The 16,992-nt window shown below is 48.5% G+C and overlaps 2 protein-coding genes and 1 long non-coding RNA gene across 6 annotated transcripts in view; 2 read left to right on the top strand and 1 right to left on the bottom strand.

The window, feature by feature from the left end:
- Positions 1-6,314, top strand: part of SOAT1 (sterol O-acyltransferase 1) — a 47,862-nt gene extending 41,548 nt beyond the window's left edge. For all 3 annotated transcript variants that reach the window (XM_084636560.1, XM_084636559.1, XM_084636561.1), the window contains exons 15-16: positions 201-346; positions 2,281-6,314. In XM_084636560.1, coding sequence (XP_084492686.1) covers positions 201-346; positions 2,281-2,337 — 203 coding nt within the window. In that variant the 3' untranslated portion in view covers positions 2,338-6,314. The remainder of the gene's footprint in view (positions 1-200; positions 347-2,280) is intronic.
- Positions 358-10,584, bottom strand: LOC311524914. Of its 2 annotated transcripts, none has more exons than XR_014712643.1 (3): positions 10,429-10,584; positions 2,074-2,167; positions 358-1,110 (listed from the first exon to the last, which is right to left on the bottom strand). It is a non-coding gene; the product is annotated as an uncharacterized lncRNA (long non-coding RNA). The 2 variants fall into 2 exon arrangements; XR_014712644.1 differs by lacking the exon at positions 10,429-10,584 and adding an exon at positions 9,407-9,502.
- AXDND1 (axonemal dynein light chain domain containing 1) overlaps positions 6,443-16,992 on the top strand; it is a 63,187-nt gene continuing 52,637 nt past the window's right edge. Inside the window, exons 1-3 of the mRNA XM_084636558.1 lie at positions 6,443-8,248; positions 11,880-12,038; positions 12,836-13,017. Of these exons, the coding sequence (XP_084492684.1) occupies positions 11,912-12,038; positions 12,836-13,017 (309 nt within the window). The 5' untranslated portion in view covers positions 6,443-8,248; positions 11,880-11,911. The remainder of the gene's footprint in view (positions 8,249-11,879; positions 12,039-12,835; positions 13,018-16,992) is intronic.

Here is a 16,992-nt window from a genome sequence, read left to right on the forward strand (position 1 = left end):
GCTTTCCTGTGCTGTATGGACTTTTCCCATAATGTGCTATCAATACAGTGGAGACATGGAAAGCAGTCTGATGATCAAATTAATTTAGTGGAAATGAAAGGAGAAGTCAAGAGACGAATTGGCTCTTGATGTGTGTTAAAACCTGAGCTTGCAGATGTCCTGAATAGTGCACCTTGATGGCTTTCTATTTCCTCTTCCAGTGGTTTTCAACTTCATTCTTAATGACCGTCGGAAAGGGCCCATTTGGAATGTGATCATGTGGACCTCTCTCTTCCTGGGCCAGGGTGTCATAATTTGCCTTTACAGTCAGGAGTGGTATGCACATCAGTATTGCCCCTTGAAAAATGTGAGTGATTAACCTTTGATTCTGGAATAACTAAGTGTACAAACAATGAGAAGGGACAAGCTTGGTTTGGGTAAAGGACAAAAGATTAGCGAGTGTCAGACTTATGGGGGAAAAGGGCGAGAAATTGTAATATGGTAGAGGAGAGCAGGAATGGACTGACATGGCATAATCTGGAAAATGGGGGCTGATGTAAAGAAGTTGGTTTCTATTTCACTTACTGTTTTTTTTAAACTTATGACATGAGCATAATAAGAAAAACTCCAGAATAGTACAAAATTTGAGACCTCTTACATGATTACTGACCTCTGAGATCATTTTGGAGAAGGGCTGACTCTACCAACAGAAATTAGCGAAGGTCTCTGGCTGACAAAATCTCAAGAATCTAGTATTTTACTGCCCGTTGTTCATCTTCCCTCGCACCCCCTCCTCCGCGCGCACACACATTTTCAGTTTTACTTTGTCAAGTCATTTCTTTAAAGAAGTCTAAACAGTGCATTTTATTTCACCCTGACTGTCAGTTTTCAAGTAGTAGGCTTCCATCCTTTAAACTCTGAGCACTTTCATCCATTCAGGCAATATGTACTAGTATTACAGTGCAGGGGAGGCAACATGCTCAGCCTCCAGGATGAAGAGAAACAGTTGTGGGATTTTTGTTTTTGTTTTTGTTTGGGTGGGTGGGGGGTTGTCTTGTGGTTTTTGTTCTGTTGTTTTTTGCATTGGTTGGGTCTGTAGGGAATTTCCCCTTGCCTTCAGCAGTGGCAATCCTAAAATAGGGAAAATAGAAACATTTTTCTAAAGTCAAACATAGACAACTTCAGTCCTAAACAAAAACCCTTCATTGTCTGAGTAGTCTTGATAGCTCAACCTGTCTTGCTTAGCACCTTGAAAAGGCATTCAGCAAGGTTTTACCTGAGGCCCATTCTAGGTGGGCTCAGAATTCAAAGTCTGGTCCTAAGTTCCCTCTAAGCTGTGCAGCTGCCTATTAAGCCCTGTGCAGGGGAGAGATGCCTCTCCCCTAGCATGGACCTGCCATGGAAGAGGCACCCCTCCCCCTCAGCCCCAGTGCAGACCTGCCAGGGGAGAGGTGCCCCTCCCCACTGGCCCCAACATGGACCTGCCCTGGACTTGCTGGGGCCGGGGCAGAGGAGCCTCTCCTTCAGCCTGGCCCAAGACTGCGGGAGTTGCCACAGCCAGGAGAGGTGCCTCTCCCCCTGCCCTGAGCTGCTGCTGCAGCAAGAGAGGGCTGGAGGGAGTGTTCTCTCTCCCTCTCTCTCTCTTCCTCTCCCTCTCCCCACCACAGCCCCAGGGCAGCCTGAACCCCCAAACCCCTCATCCCCACCCTAGAGCCTGCACCGCCCGCACCCCAACCCTCTGCCCCAGCCCTGAGCCCCTCCTCCTGAACCTCTCAGCCCTGGCCCCACCCCAGAGCCTTCACCCCGTAGTCTGAGCCCCCTCCCGCACTCAGAACCCCTCATCTCCAGTCCCACCCCAGAGCCTTCACCCCTAGCCAGAGCCCTCATCCTCTGTACCCAACCCTCTGCCCCAGGCCTGAGCCCCCTCTCACACTCCAAACCCCTCTGCCCTACCCCCACCACATGAATTTTATGTACACCAATATGAAGGAGACATGGCATGAAACAATCAGCTGCTGTTGTAGATCTGTCTTCGCTGAAGACAGATGAATAGATTTTTTTTGTAATGGTCATAGACTAGATGCTTATGTTTACCTGAAAAAATATCTGGCTCCACCCTGCTGTCAGAATCAGTCATAGCCTCCGTGACTATCAGATGGAGAATATGTGGTGTTGCTGTCTTCTTTTCCTGTAAGGGGTGTGTGAACAGAAAAGGTTATAGACTTCAGTAGATATTACAATAATGTCCACCACTACATGTCCATGACTAACATGCTGCCTCTCTTCTGTTGTGTCTTCTAGCCCACGTTCCTGGACTATGTGAAACCACGTTCCTGGAATTGTCATATTCAGATTTAAAACCATTAAACCCAGCTTTCATCTTTCTTCCCATATCTGAAGATCAGCCTGTGCTCCTCCAAGGACAGGGACCAATGACATCATTCACTTCAAATATTTTTTTTAAGGGAAGTTGTGCCTCCTGATTATTGGAGATAAACTGTTTTTGTAACTTTACTGAGGCAGCCCAGTTGAAGTGGACTGCAGCAGGCTTCCAGGTAGCTCTCATTTCACACAGCTCTACTCAGTCATTCCCATGTCAGTCATGAAACACTGAGATGAAGGTCATGTCCATTGAATTTTGCTCGTTCCAGCGGCACTTCGTATTTTGCTACTCTTCATCCAGACAGTAGATGGGCTGGTCAGACTAAGTAGAGCTCAGCGGTAGCCTCTGTCAATCTGTTTTAGACATTCCTTCAAAGTTGTTTCCTCCTTCAGTAACTGGAGAGGTCTACAGAATCTGTATGCTCTTTGGAACCCTCCTTGTTGCTATGGTAGTATTATGCGACAGAGCAACATGTCTTTGCATCATAGCCCAAGTTTTGGTGGATGGCTTTCTATGCCCTCTGTCTGGAATTACTTTCCACAGACAGTACATAGGAATTGAAAATGGGCTGGGGAAAGTTAATTTTTAATGCTGAAGACTTTTTCTTTCTGTGGTTGGAATGATCGATCAGTTGCAACTGGCTATATGAAGATATTTGCTATACTCAAAAGTAGGGCCCTGAGTGCATACATTCTTAAACCAAAAACCTCTGTTACACTAAAGCATAAGATTGGTCCCTAAATCACAAGAGCCTGACCTCTTTGGCTGTCAGGATTCCAACTACAGCTCTTATGCCTCTAGGCTTTTTCTGTTGTGCTCTGAAGCTCATGTGACTATGAGCAGTAGGAGTTTGCTTTTTCTGACAACTTACCTCCCTGTACCCCCTAGACTAATCAATTATCTTAGGGGGTACAGAACTGCCAAATGAAAGTGAAAACTTCTTGTTGTGCATGTGCACTTACTATTCTGCGTATGTTAGTATGCATTGAGTATTATGGAGCAGGTTGAAAAAATCCCATTGATTTCAGTGGGACTTAATGTATTCTCATTCAAATAGCTCCACTGGATATAATGCCCATTAATCTTGCCACATGTTGACAAGATGCTCCATAATGGCTTCCTGACACAAAAGCAGTTGAAAATAAGGGGATGAATCAAAGCCTTTTCCCGCCTTCTCAATGCTAAATCACTACTTTTGCAATGGAAAGCCATATCTCCCTTGGAATACTTGCATCAAAAATACATGGAGTCAGGAAAAGGTCATGCCCTAATTTGGGAGGGAGAAGGGACCATTGCACTGCTACAAGGAGAAACTCTGATGAAAGGGTATTCAAACTAGGAATATTCCCTTTACCACAGCAGTTGCACATGATTTTATCTGATTGAGGTTCCCTTCCAGTTACTTCCGCTTTCCTTTCTATATGGAGATGTCAGTTCTGCAGTCTAGGTTACAAATGAGTTCAGAAACTAACCATATAACTCCTGATTATCTGAATAGCATTTATTCATTTAAGTGATGTGTACAGCAGGGACACAATTGAATTGTATGCTACAGTAATTAGCTTCCATTGCTTGAAGGAACCGAGTGGTAGAGAACAACTTGGCTTTCATTAAGTACTGTAATTTCACAGTTACTCAAATGTTTTTAATGGCATTTTTATGAGTGGCGAGTTGATCCTGTTGACCTCCAAGCCACAGGCAGGGCTACCAGTGCTGACAATGAAAGTTATTTTCTAACCAGAGTTGAAACAACTTCATCAGAGCCAACTATTTTGATTTTAAGTATTTTTTTCTTAGTTTTTAGTTCCTGTCCAAAAGGTAGGTCTCCTGCTCTTATTAAAAACACAACCAGGTCAAATCTGTGACAAATTCAGGTTTTGAATGTATAGGATGGATTTTTTTAATTGAATGAAAGCTTGTACTAAATATCAAAACTCTTGTTTTCATGATTTTTTTTCTTTTAATTTCAGTAGAAAAAGTTTAACAAATGTGTGCCCCCAAACATAGGACATTTGTGCTAGTATATAAGAGCCTGGAGATGAAAATCATTAGAAACTTTACTCTGTTGGTTTTTTACTTCCACTAGTAGAGCTTGAACAGTTATTATGCAGAGTAAATTAGACCTTTTTCTTTTTAAAAAAAAAAAAAAAAAAGCTAGTAAAATAATTGAGATTATTTGTAACCTGATAGTGTCCTTTTTAAAAATAGCTTTGTGGTCAGATAGTAGCACTTCTCTTCCATCTAAGATGAATTGAAGTCAGTAGACTTTAATCATAGTTCTTAAAATGCAATGTACTGCTTATGTATGGAAATCCTTGCACTCCCCTGGGGTATGATGGATTAGAGGCTTGGGTTTCTTGAATCCTGTGTCTGATTCCTGCTACTGTGTGTCAGTATTCTCAAAAGAAGGAAGAATTGTATTTTGAGTCTTCTCTGCCTACTAGTAGGACTCTAGGTATAACTCTATGGTGCCAGTTTACCTATAATGTAGAATCTTGAGCATTAGTATGTCAATAACCTCAATGCTTGGAGCCAAAGGATTAAAGTATTGCAAGCAGAAGCCAGTCATTATACAGGCATGTTTAATTGCTGTAACTGGCCTTTTTTCTTGACACATTCAGTTCTTACCTTGTAGTTCAAGTCACCTGAAACCATGCCTTTAGAGAGCATTAACAACTACACTACTGACAAATTTTGCTATTTTTTGACTACTTATTTTGTGAGATTTGATATCAGCTTGAAATTCAGTTTTCATGATTGCCTTGGGGAAATACTTGAGGCCTTAGACTTTCTAGCGAAATGATTGCACATTGCTGGGCTAAATGGGAATTGAAGATACTACCTTTGAAGTGGTTTTTTCTGGGTTTTTTTTTTTTTTGGTATGCTGTAGAATCCCAGAGCTATCAGTGTGGTGGTCTAGCCAGTGATTTGGCCACTTAAGGCTAACAACCTATTTGAATTCTTACTATATACACATATTAAGAGTTCTTTGTAAAATTGTGAAGCTTACTTCCACTATCTCTTAACCATCCATGAAATTGGAAGCTTCCATTTTGGAATGCCCACCAATACAACTCAACTCACTGCTCAGTAACATCACAGAAATCTGTATTATTGTGGTGAGATTTTTTTGTACCCAGTTTCTTGCATATATGAAATATGTAATAGTTCGCAAGGGTATTGTATATTTGTCCTTGTAAGAGGACTGTAGATTCATACAGAATCTTCATACCTAATGTGTCCTTTTTTTGCTGCTTTTAAAAAACCCACCAAGCTATCTAGTTTCCTGTGTGAAGATGGCTTTAGAATGGAAAGAAATCCTGCCTTTGATCTCTTAAAATTGTACACTGTTCAATAAGTATTATCAAAATAAGCCTAATTGTTTTTACTTGCTGTGAAGAAATCCATGATTTGAGGCAGGGTGCCTGGGATGGGAAGAGGCAGTATCAATCTATTAATGGAAAGTGAATCATTTGCCTTGAATCTCTGAATGTAAATGAGCTGGAAGGAGGGAATGGTTTAAATGTGCCCTCTGAGAGAGCGTGCATTCTTTTCTGATGTCTCAGGGGTATGCACCTGGTCAGCAGGATACCTGCAAGTCTCTATCCAGTGCACTGGGGTCTTTGCTGTTAAGAGTAGTCGACAACCCTACTAGTCTCCTTCCTGGAGCAGACAGATTCTAATCTCTTTAGTCGGAAAGGGTGGGCGGCAGAAAGAATTCAATGTACAAATACCACTGAGTAGAGGAAACTAAACTGCACTCTACCTGTAAGTGGTATGAACAACCTCTGGTGTTACTAAGGCTGGAATAGCTGCCAAGAGATGCCTGTTGTGGAGATGTGATTCTGTTACTGTCTGCAATGTATTAACTTGTAAATGTTCTGTAAAATGTTCTGTCATGCAGAAACACTGTTTATATAATCTACTGGAATATATTTTGCTATCTAGGAAAGGTGTGTGGGTCTATTCTCTTCAGTGTCCCCTAGAGCCCATGTTACTGCGAGGGACAGGCTGCACTCCACCCTACTGGAGTTGGCAGGAGGGTGAAGCACATTGTTCCTGGATGTTGAGGCAGCAGGGGTGAGAGACTTTTCCTCCTCCAGTCTATGCATCATGTTTCCGCTGGAGCCAGGCTCTGGATACCAGACAGCCACCAGGGCAACCCGCCTGCTCAGCAAGCACCCCGATAACCTATTGCGTAGAGTCCTTGTATGCCCACTCTGGAGCACTCTGGGATCTGTCGCAAAGCATTGTGGAGGGATATTGGAGGAGGGAGTGATTGGGAATGGGCAAGAACTCTTGTGCTGAAGGAATAAGCTCCCATGGGGCACAGGTCCCCAGGCATCTCCATGCAGAGCGTTAAGTAACTCCCAGTTCCAAACCTGCTTTCCTCGTTTCTAAACTATGACAATCCTAGGGGTCGCATCTTCTTAATCCCAGCTCCTCTGCTTTTATCCTGTGCAAGGGCCAACTCAGTGCACTTGGTCCCCCAGGCTATCATTCATTTAGATGCCAATACAAAAGGGGGAGAGTTGGCTTCTGCATTTCTGAATCTAGGGGCTAAAATTGACTCTAGTGGACTTGCCCCATGGATACATTTTGGCCCCAGCCATCTGTGATGATGATCTCTGTTCTTTAGGAGCCTTGTTAGGTTTCCCATCCCAGCAGGCGAGGAGGTCCAGACTTTCCATAGCAGGGCCGCTTTGCTCACTTTGCCAAGAACCCAAATGCTGTGCCTGTTCTTCAACCCTCATCTCACTACAAAGGTGTTGCCCCTTGGAACTACCGGTCTCGGCATGCAATGCACAGCAAGCTAGGATGGAGTCTTGTATGCTGGGACCTGTAGGTTGCCTATGAATGGGCTGTCTGCTTGCCTATATCTGATAAACCTACCTGTGAAACTGTCCAGAGGCTGAATGATGCATGCTTGCTTGCTTTGGGCAGCCAAGTATGCAGCCTCTTTAGCTCTTCAGTTAGGGTTGCCTGGGATCTGTTTTTTGACTGGAACACCTGGTTGAAAAGGGAACCTGGTGGCTCCAGTCACCAATGCTGACTGGGCTGTTAAAAGTCTGGTTGGCAGCGCAGTGGGGTTAAGGCAGGCTCCCTGCCTGCCCTGACTCTGTATGGCTCCCGGAAGCAGTGCTATGTCCCTGCGGCTCCTAGGTGTAGGAGTGGCCAGGGAGGCTTTGTGCATTGCCCCACCCCTAGTGCTGGCCCTGCAGCTCCCATTGGCAGGGAACCATAGCCAATGGGAGCTGCAGAGGCAGCATCTGCATGTCAAATGCATGTTGAGCCTCTCTGGCCACCCCTGTGCCTAGGGGCCACAGGGCCCTAGTACCGCTTCTGGGAGCTGCCTCAGGTAAACACTGCCTGGAGCCCATCCCCCATCCTGAACCTGCATGCCCTGCCCCAAATTAGAACCCCCTCCCACACCGAAACTCCCTCCCAGAGCCCACACCCCCTCCTGCGCCCCAGCCCTGAGCCCCCTCCTGCACTCTGAACCCCTTGGCCCCAGCCCCACCCCAGAGCCTGCGCCCCCAGCTGGAGCCCTCACTAGGGTGACCATGTGTCTGGTTTTGGAACAGAATACATCACACAGCAGGGCTGGCAGGTTCCCTGCTAGCTGCTGCACTGCGCAGCTCCTGGGAAGCAGCCAGCATGTCCCCACTCCGGCTCCTACATGTAGGAGGGTCCATGTGCTGCCCTGCCCCTCACCTGCAGGCACAGTTCCTGGGATGAGCTAGTGTGCCTAGCAGGTGGCTGTTGAGTGGTCCTGACATGCGCCTCTACTGCTGTTACTGTCCCGCTTCTCGTGCTCCTGTGGTTGGGCTTGAGCTGCAGCTCATTGCAGTCTGTTGCCCCATCGCCAGCACCCAGGAGTTGGAGGTATGTATCCCCATCTCAGAGTTCTGGGAATGGGGCTGTATCCCATCCCCCTCACTGCATCCATCCTAGCCCTGTACGCCTTAAAGCGCTCTCCTGCCCCCTCTTTCCACCTCCCAGACCTGCCACCCCATGTCCCTCACTTCCCCACAGCCCTGCACCCCATTCACTTTCATACACTGCTTCACTCCCATTATGTTCCTATACACCCCTGTGCCCCCCACATCCTCATGCACCTGTAGCCATCTGCCTCCCCATCCACCCCCTCCTCTCTCCTTCACTGCTGCCTCTTACCCCTACCCTGCTCTTGTCCTTGGCCTCTTTCTTTCCCCATCCTCTCCTTTACTAGCCCTTCCCCATCTATCCCCTCCAGCCCACCACCTTCCCTTCCCAGCTGGGTGTCTCTCTGTGTCGGCAAGTGCGTGCACGCATGTAAGAAATTTGTTTGTGTAGGGAAGTGTATGTATTGCTGCATGTTTATATACCTATATGAATAAAATTTGCAGCCTAACTCTTTTATTCCTTTTGCTGGCTTGTGCACAAAAATATTAATGTTATGAAATGAATACACACTTTATATCAAGCTTTTAAAAGAAGGGAACTCTAAAAGAAATATTTCTTAAAAAGTGAATGTTGACTAGTAATTGCAGAAGAGATGAGATAATATTTCAAACATTTCTCCCTACCTTTGTCTAGCTACGTTCTGGGGTAGGGTAGGAGGAGGATTAGGGCTGGGGCAGGCTCCAGGTGGCACTTACCTCAAGCAGCTCCCGGAAGCAGTGGCATATTCTCCCTCCGCCTCCTAGGTGGAGGCGCTGCCCTGGGTGCACGCGCTGTCCGTGCAGCTCCCATGGGCTGTGGTTCCCAGCCCCTAGGAGCTGTGGGGGCTACGCTTGGGGCAGGGGCAGTGTGTAGAGCCCCCTGGCTGACCCTAAATGTAGGAGCTGGAGGGGGGACACGCCACTGCTTCCAGGAGCTGTGTGGAGTGGGGCAAAGCCCCGACCCCGCTCCCGGAGGAGAGCTCCAGGCCTGCATTAAAACACCTGGCGTGTGGGACGGGGCTCTGGACTGGGGTAAGGGGCTGGGGTGCAGGAGCGGGTGTGGGCTGAGGTCACCGGTGGTGGCTCCCGGTCAGTGGCATAGCAGTGGGGGCTAAGGTACCTGTCCCTGCACCCCAGAAGCGGCCAGCAGGTCTGGCTCCCGTAGGCGGAGCGGAGGTGCAGCAACTGCCTCTGCAGACCGTGCCTGCCTGTGGGCACCGCCCCTGCAGCTCCCATTGGCTACCCTTCCTGGCCCGGGGGCGTAGGGAGTCGGTGCTCAGCGCAGGGGCCGTGTGCAGAGCCCTGGGCTGGGGCACGGGACCGGGAGGGAGCAGTCTGCCTTAGCTCGCAGCGCCCCGCCAGGCTCCCCTTCCAAGGGTGTGTCCCGGTTGGAAACCGGACACCTGGTGACTCTCTCCGTGAGGGGTCGTGGCTTTGCTGAGGTGACTAAGCCACTGCCTGATCAAAGCCCTCTTTCTCCCGCCCGCTTCCCGGCTGTCCCGGTCGTAGTGCGGGAGCCGGGCGCCTGCCCGCAGGAACAGGCGCGGGAAGGAGAGTCCCGCGGGGCGGGGCGGGGCGGGGCCTTCCACCTTCCGAGGCGCTACGCGGACAGCTGGGGGGAGAAGCCCTTCGTTTCCATAGCAACACACTGAACGGCCAGGGCCGGTGCCACTGAGAGCTGGTAAACAGAGTCCTCCCAGCTCCCGGCATCGCCTGGGCGGGGCTCCTGGGGGCAGGCCCCGCTCGACCCCGGGACGGGGGGGGGTGTCACTGCAGGGGGAGCGGCTCGTACCCCCGGCGGGGACAGGAGGGGCTGGCGGGTTGTGCCCCCTTCTCCTGCCCCGCCCCCTCAACCTGGCCCCTCTCGCGGGGCCCGCGCGCTGCCGCCCGCCGAGCTTCGCGGGGGAGCCCGTGGGCCCGTGCCCGGCCCTGCCCCTGGGGGCCGGGGTGATGCTGTCCGGGGCGGGGGGGAGGCTGCCCCCCGCTGGCTGACGGCGCTTCGCTGCACTTGCCGGCTGCACGGGAGAAACCACCTGAACCCCTGCGGGACATTGGAGAGGGAGGAACCGTCAACAGGGTGGGGCCGGCCGCGGGCATGGGGGGCAGGGATGCTGGTGAGGCAGGCAGAAATATCAAGGGTACCTTGATCCAGGCCACGCCAGAATATCACTTAGGAAAGGCACATCTTCTTTCCAAGCAGTCACTAGCCAGCGGCGGCTGTTGATCATCCCGTGATAAGGCTAAAGCCCAGGGGCAGTTAACAGTCCACTTGCTGATCTAATTATTTGTGTTGTTATTGGTAACCAGATTAAAGGAAGGCTAACATGAGATGTAGCTTGACTTTGCAAAAACGATGTATATTTGCAGCTAGTAAAAAAATGGGCTGTCCAAAGGAGTGCTTACAGGGTTGCCTCTAGGATTGTTGGCGCCACAAGCAAAAAAAATTTCAGCCGCTCCCTTTTTTTTTCGTGCCCCCCGGATCCACCGCTTCCCCAAGCCCCCTGCCTCGCCTCCTCCCCCCGGCGTGCTGCATTCCGCCCCCCATTGCTTCCTGCGGCTCCCCCCCCCGCAAACGCCCACCCTAGCTCCGCTCCGCCTGCTCCCCTGAACACGCCGCTGCTAGGCTTCTCCCTCCCTCCCAGGCTTGCCACCCGAAACAGTTGTTTCACAAGCGGCAAGCCTGGGAGGAGGGGGGAGAAGCGGAGTGGCGGTGGCGGCAGGCTTAGGGGAGCAGGCGGTGGCTGACTGGAGGCTAGCTGGGGCGGCGGGGGTACATTTCTAGGGGCTGCATGGCTCACACCGGAATGCCGACCCTAGAAATGTGCCTCCCGGAGCACCTGCTTGTTTTGCTGGTGCTTAGAGCCGGCCTTAAGTGCTTAGTAAGCTGTGAAAAAACTTAAACGCATCCAGTTAGGTAGATATCAAGACATAAAAGTCAGACTACAATGGGTGAAATGAGAGAGACCAGATTTTTTTGCAATAAATATGGAGGTAATTGCAATACAATTCAGATGTGTCCAACACAAGCATTGTGGTGTCATGCATGTAATAAAGGCAACTATTTTGACAAGTGTTTTACTCTCAACACAAATTGGAAACAAATAGAAAATCACATATATGAATGGGAGGATAAAGCACTGGTGATGATGGAGGAACACAGTTTGTCACTGGCTCTAATAATTTTAGAGAGCAAGGTTCTACAGTAGATTGGTTTGGCACTGGAAATAAATGAAGAAAAAGTGAATTGAAAAATAGATACTAGAGCTGAATTCAGTGTAATCACAACAACTATATGTGAAATGGTTAGTGCTTGCTTCATGTTAAATATTAAAACCAAGCTTTTTAAAATATATATATATATATATATACAATTTTGGATGCAAAGTTGGAAGGTCCAACTGATAACATCCAGCACTACATCTTTAACTCCCCTTTTAGTAGATGGCTTTAAGTGACTTCCATTTGGAATTGCCTCAGCACCAAAGCACCATGTCTGGTTCCTGAGTCTGGCACTCCTTGTACGACACACCAAAGTTTTATTTCCATAAAAATGATGAAGCCCAGCAACAATTTTGATTTAATTTTGCTTGCAGGTTATTTCATCATTGAAAATTTCCTTGTATAAATGAATAGTAAACCACTCACCATGTCCCTCAATCAAATGCCAGTTCCTGGGCCACCATCTGCATCCAAACCAGAGGGCAGAAAAATGAAAGGTAGCTTATCTCTGGTACCTGTCAGCAGAAGTGCAGGTAAATCTCAGCTGGGGACCAGATGATACTGTATTAACTGCATGTGGGGTGTTGTTTAATAACCATTCACAAATGTCTCAGTCACCATGACTTTTGCAGAAAATTGACCTCCTACCAATCCATAGTAAGAGGTTGATAAACAGGAGACTGCAGTTTGGAAGTACCCTCTTGTTTTTATATATTCACTGTATTGAGGTGGGTCATGTGGCTCTTACATTTACATCTGTGGTTTGAATATAATTAGAACACTGAGCGGATACAAAATTTGTATCAGCAGCCGATCCACAATCCACAAAAATGATTCACAGATTTAAAGTGAATATTCACTGATTTGCAGGGCTCTAAATATAATCCAACACCTCAGAGCACCAGCAAAGGAATGGTGAATTTAGGATGCTCATCCTCTGTGAGTGCTCATCTGCGTGTGCGTAAATGTGTGTGTACTGTACTACCATATGTAAAATAACTCTGCAGATAGCAGCAGTTTGACGCCATATGCGCTGCCTGTTTGCGGATGCTGAAATTCTCACAGAAAACCTATTGCTACATACTGAACAAGTAGCAGCAGCACTGCCTGCAGAGGAGCCACAGCAGTAGGTTTACAATGGGCTCATGTTGGAGAGCTACTTCTGTGGGGCTAATTCATAATGATGGGATAAGATGATCCTTTAATAAAGATCTATTCAAAAATACATGAGAATGGAGCCAGTTCACCATATTGTTTTGAAAACAGTGTTTCCCTCCCCAGCAAAGTGTATCAGCATCTACTGGTGGGTTTTTTCCCTGCTGTTTTCCAGAGCTCCCTCAGCTACGAAATAAATCAAGTATGCTGGACTGTTCAGGACCTCTTCCCACCTCTCTACAGTGTGATTTCATCCCAGAAGAGATCCTCCTAGCTCTGACTTCTGCTGCTAGTACTGCCTATAGCCCTGAATACTTAAGACCCCCCAAGAAAAACAGAAGTGCGAAAGACTTCAAGGTACGTACATTATCCTAGGTAGTGCCTTTTCCTCTTCAGGATAAGACCTGCCCAGAATTGTTCCATTTAGATCTATACTAGCACAGTATCCAGCTGTGCTACCAAATAGTTAAAGGAATTCTTTAGTGCAGCATGTTTTTATTCCAGCAGCTAAAAGTTTAAGTGAATTTAGTGTAGCACATGGTTTTATTAGAACAGCGTGTCTTTTCTGTATTTCTGTTGGCTAGAAGTGACTTGTTTCAATGGATCTGTAACCTTGTTAAACTTATATTATACCTGTGTTCTAATTACAACAACCTTATATGGATTTTAAGCTATTTTAAACAGGGAATTTGTCATTTACTTACCATAAAGTGCCTACCACACTTTGTTGTTACTAAAATATTAGATAACTATTTTGTCTGTATTAGTCCTGGCTTTTTCTGGTGACAGAGAGAGCTATATGGAAACTGGTTAGACTGCTGTTTTGATCTTTTCTATTTCTTGGAAACTTTATTACTATTATGATTTATTTTATTTATCATTTGTATAGCACCATAGCATGCATAAAGCTTTACAATTGGTTACTGTGCCAGTCAAAACCATCATTCTTGCCTCACAGAATGAAGACTCGAAAGGGTACACTACAATGCTCTGTTGGCCAAGCCTTCTGGATGAACTATAAATGGAGAAATTGGAGGGGTGGGGGTTAGAGAGTAGGAGATTATAGTGTTTAAGGCAAGAGGAAAATAGTACATGGACTGAAATCTTGGCAAGAGGGCTCCTGAAGAAGGGGCAAATTCTGGAGGTACTATAGCTGACAAAAAAGGCAAGATTTAGTTATGTGAGGGAAGATGTGGGAGAGAACTGGAAGATAAGCATAGTATTGCAAGCTTTGAGAATCAGAAGGATGTGTGTGATGTTAACAGTGACATAAAAAGGGGAGGAGAGACTTGGGAAGTTGTGACAGGATCCCTGGGCTATAACCTGAAACTGTGGGATTGCTGTGCCCCCTTAACTCCCGAGCTTGCGCTGTCTCTCACAATGCTTTGTCAGTGACAAACAGCAGAACTTCTCCCGGTGCTGTGATCACTCAGCCTTCAGCATGTGGAGCCCCACACCCCACTAAATTGCATGAATGTACTGCTCATGAATTGTACAGAGAGCATGAATTGTACAGAGAGAGGCACCAGCCAATCACTCCAGACTCCAGCCTTGCACCCCAGAAATATACCATTACATTGCTCAAGACTCTCTTGGACAGTGCAAGCTCATTAATTAGTTTGCCGGTCCAGCAAAAGGGTAGTGGATGTGCAACAGCCCTTTTAACACGAGCTGAAATTCCTCAAGTACTTCAACCAAAACCACACAGTTTTAGATCAAATATAAAAACAGATTTTATTAACTATAAAGATAGATTTTAAGTGATTATAAGTAGCAGGCATAGAGATCAAAGTTGGTTACATAGAAATAAAAAAATTCAGTCTAAATTCTACAGACGAAGAAAAATTTGAATCAAGCAGTCTCTCACCCTAATAAATGTTACAGGCAGCTCAGTTCTCAATACGCAGGCTGGATTTCCTTCCCAGCCTGGGACCAACCTCCCCAGTTCAAAGTGTGGGTCTTTTAGATGATCTTCTGGGTGTTGAGATGGGAGAGGAGAGGCGCCAAGTGATGATGTCACTGTCCCTCTTTTATACTTTCTTCCAACTGCTAGAAAGAATTGCTGTGATGTGGGTTAGACAGCCCTCATTGCCTATGTATCCTCTGTGTGGAGTTTCTGGGATAGTAGATTATTCTTGGTGGGCCATCAACACCTGTCTGGCCAATGATAGTTGCTCCTCTATCCCTACTCTAGCAAGGCACCTTCTTTGACTCACCAGCCTCAGCATTTCTCCCTTTGGCAAGACAGGCCTGGGGTAAATAAACCCCTGTCTGCTGCACTGGGGCAGTCTTCATCTTCCCCATTCTGTGTTCCTTCAGCCATATTTTCTGGGTAGGATCATCCCCTTAGATCTACAACAAACAGAAGGTATTATTTCACTAGACACCAATACAAAGGGAGATACCTCCCCCTACCTCCTCATTGGGGTCGGGTATCATCCTGTGGTTTGCCCTGCGGAGTCAATCCTTCCCTTAGTAGGCGCTTAGGCTTGTCTATTTTCCCTATGAGAAGGAGCACAGTCTCTTCTCTTAGAGCTGCTTATTTGCCCACTGCCACTGCAGGGGGTGAGGGAGGGATAGGGACATGGGAGGGGCTTTAAAAGGGCTCAGGAAGCCCTTAATTGGAGTCAGGTGTTCCTAATTAACCTGAGGCAACCCCTTCTCTACTGATCCTAATTGACTTGTGGTAACCCCTTCTCAGCTGATAGGGAAGAGGGCCTTCAACATTCTAGAGCTTACACCCACCCACTTCTCTGGAATTTAATAGGATACGACTGTCATGTGGGTGGGGAGCTACTGCTGTTGGGCCCAGAGCACCTTCAGTCTCTGTCTGAGCTAGCCCCCTCCCCCCCCGCCTTGCTGCCTCACTAGCGGTCGCCCTGGTTGCTGCTGCCGCTCCTTGGTGGGCCCTGCTGGCCTGCTTCCCCTGCCTCTGTATCCGCTACCACCTGTGGGGTCCCTCCTGCTTGCCTGGCTGCCTGATCCCCGCCCTTGGACTGGCCATCCCTTCTCTGCTGCTTTGGCTGGTGGACCTTCCCACCCTCTGCTTTGCCCACCAGCCTCCCTGCAGCGGTTTGCCCTTTCCCCTTTCTGCCTGTATTTGGCCTGCCTGGCCCAGCAGTTTTTTGTTTGTTTGCCTGCCCCACCCCAGTCTCTAGGAGTCTATTGGTTTGTAAACCCAGCCCCAGTCCCTGTAGTTAATCCCTGTGGTATTCTGGCCCTGTCCCCAGTCTGCCTCTAGCCCATTCCCTTCTCCCCTTGCCTTCTGCTGCCCCCCTTGTCCAGCCCCTTCATTCTGTGCGCCCATGTCCCCTCCCCACATGCTTGTGCTCCTTCCTCATTTATGTTGAGCCCCATTGTACAATGCACCACCCTCTGATATTGTAGTCCTTCCCCTCTCCAGTGCAGCCAAAGGAGCCGGTATTCCCATCTCATGGCATTGATTGCACTCCCCCTTCCCAGCCTTGATTGGCACCCCATTACCCCCAATTTTTGGCACCCTCCTCCCCTGCCTGCAGCCTAGTGGGGAGGTGTGGTTTGGCCTCTTGTCCCCATCCCCACCGAGTATGGTGGGGGGAAACAGCGGGTGGGACCCCCTGGGTTGACCCTGCTGCTCCCTCTCTGCCTGCTCCCCCGCCAACCATCCCTGCGGCTACCCTCTCGACCGCTGCTGCCAGACTGCCTATCATTGCCCCCTGCTGGGGCACTGGCAGTGGCGGGCACAGGTACAGATCCTGTTGCTGCCAGGTCTTCTGTCTCCTCCAATTCTGGGGGAGCCCCCCCAGCTGGTAGAAAGGGCCAGGGGGAAAAAAAGGGTAAAAGCCCTACCTGGAAGGCCAACCGCCGTTCCCTCTGCTGCAGCCCCACCATGAGCTGCGGCCCCTCCGCCCCTTCCCTTGCCATCCCCTCCACCAGCTCTTGACCCCCAGAGCGTATGCCCAGGAGGCCGCGGCCCCTCCACCCGCCACCTCGTCATCTAACTCAGCCACTGCCTCTGTTTCCATCCCTGGTGGATGGGGCTCCTTTCCCACCCTAACCAGAAAGCACGGCGTCCGCTGCCTCCTGATGCCCGCCTTGCCCCACATAGAAATGGGTGTTGGTGAGGGTGGTGGGGTCCAAGGCCATGGAAGCAGCCTCTAAGATGTATGGGAAGGTAGTCTTCTTCCTGGCAATGAAGGCTGCTGCCCAGGAAGTGGTGGAGAGGGGTCTGGTGGTGGGGGGCATGTACGTCCCCCTTGAGCCCTTGGAGGACCTGAGCATATGGGTGGTTTTCACTTCCATCCTGCTCTTCCTTCCCAATGCTGCCCTTTAGCCTTTCCTTTCGACCCTGGG

The sequence above is a fragment of the Lepidochelys olivacea genome, assembly GCF_965140295.1.
Source record: "Lepidochelys olivacea isolate rLepOli2 genome assembly, chromosome: 8".
NCBI lineage: Eukaryota > Metazoa > Chordata > Testudines > Cheloniidae > Lepidochelys > Lepidochelys olivacea.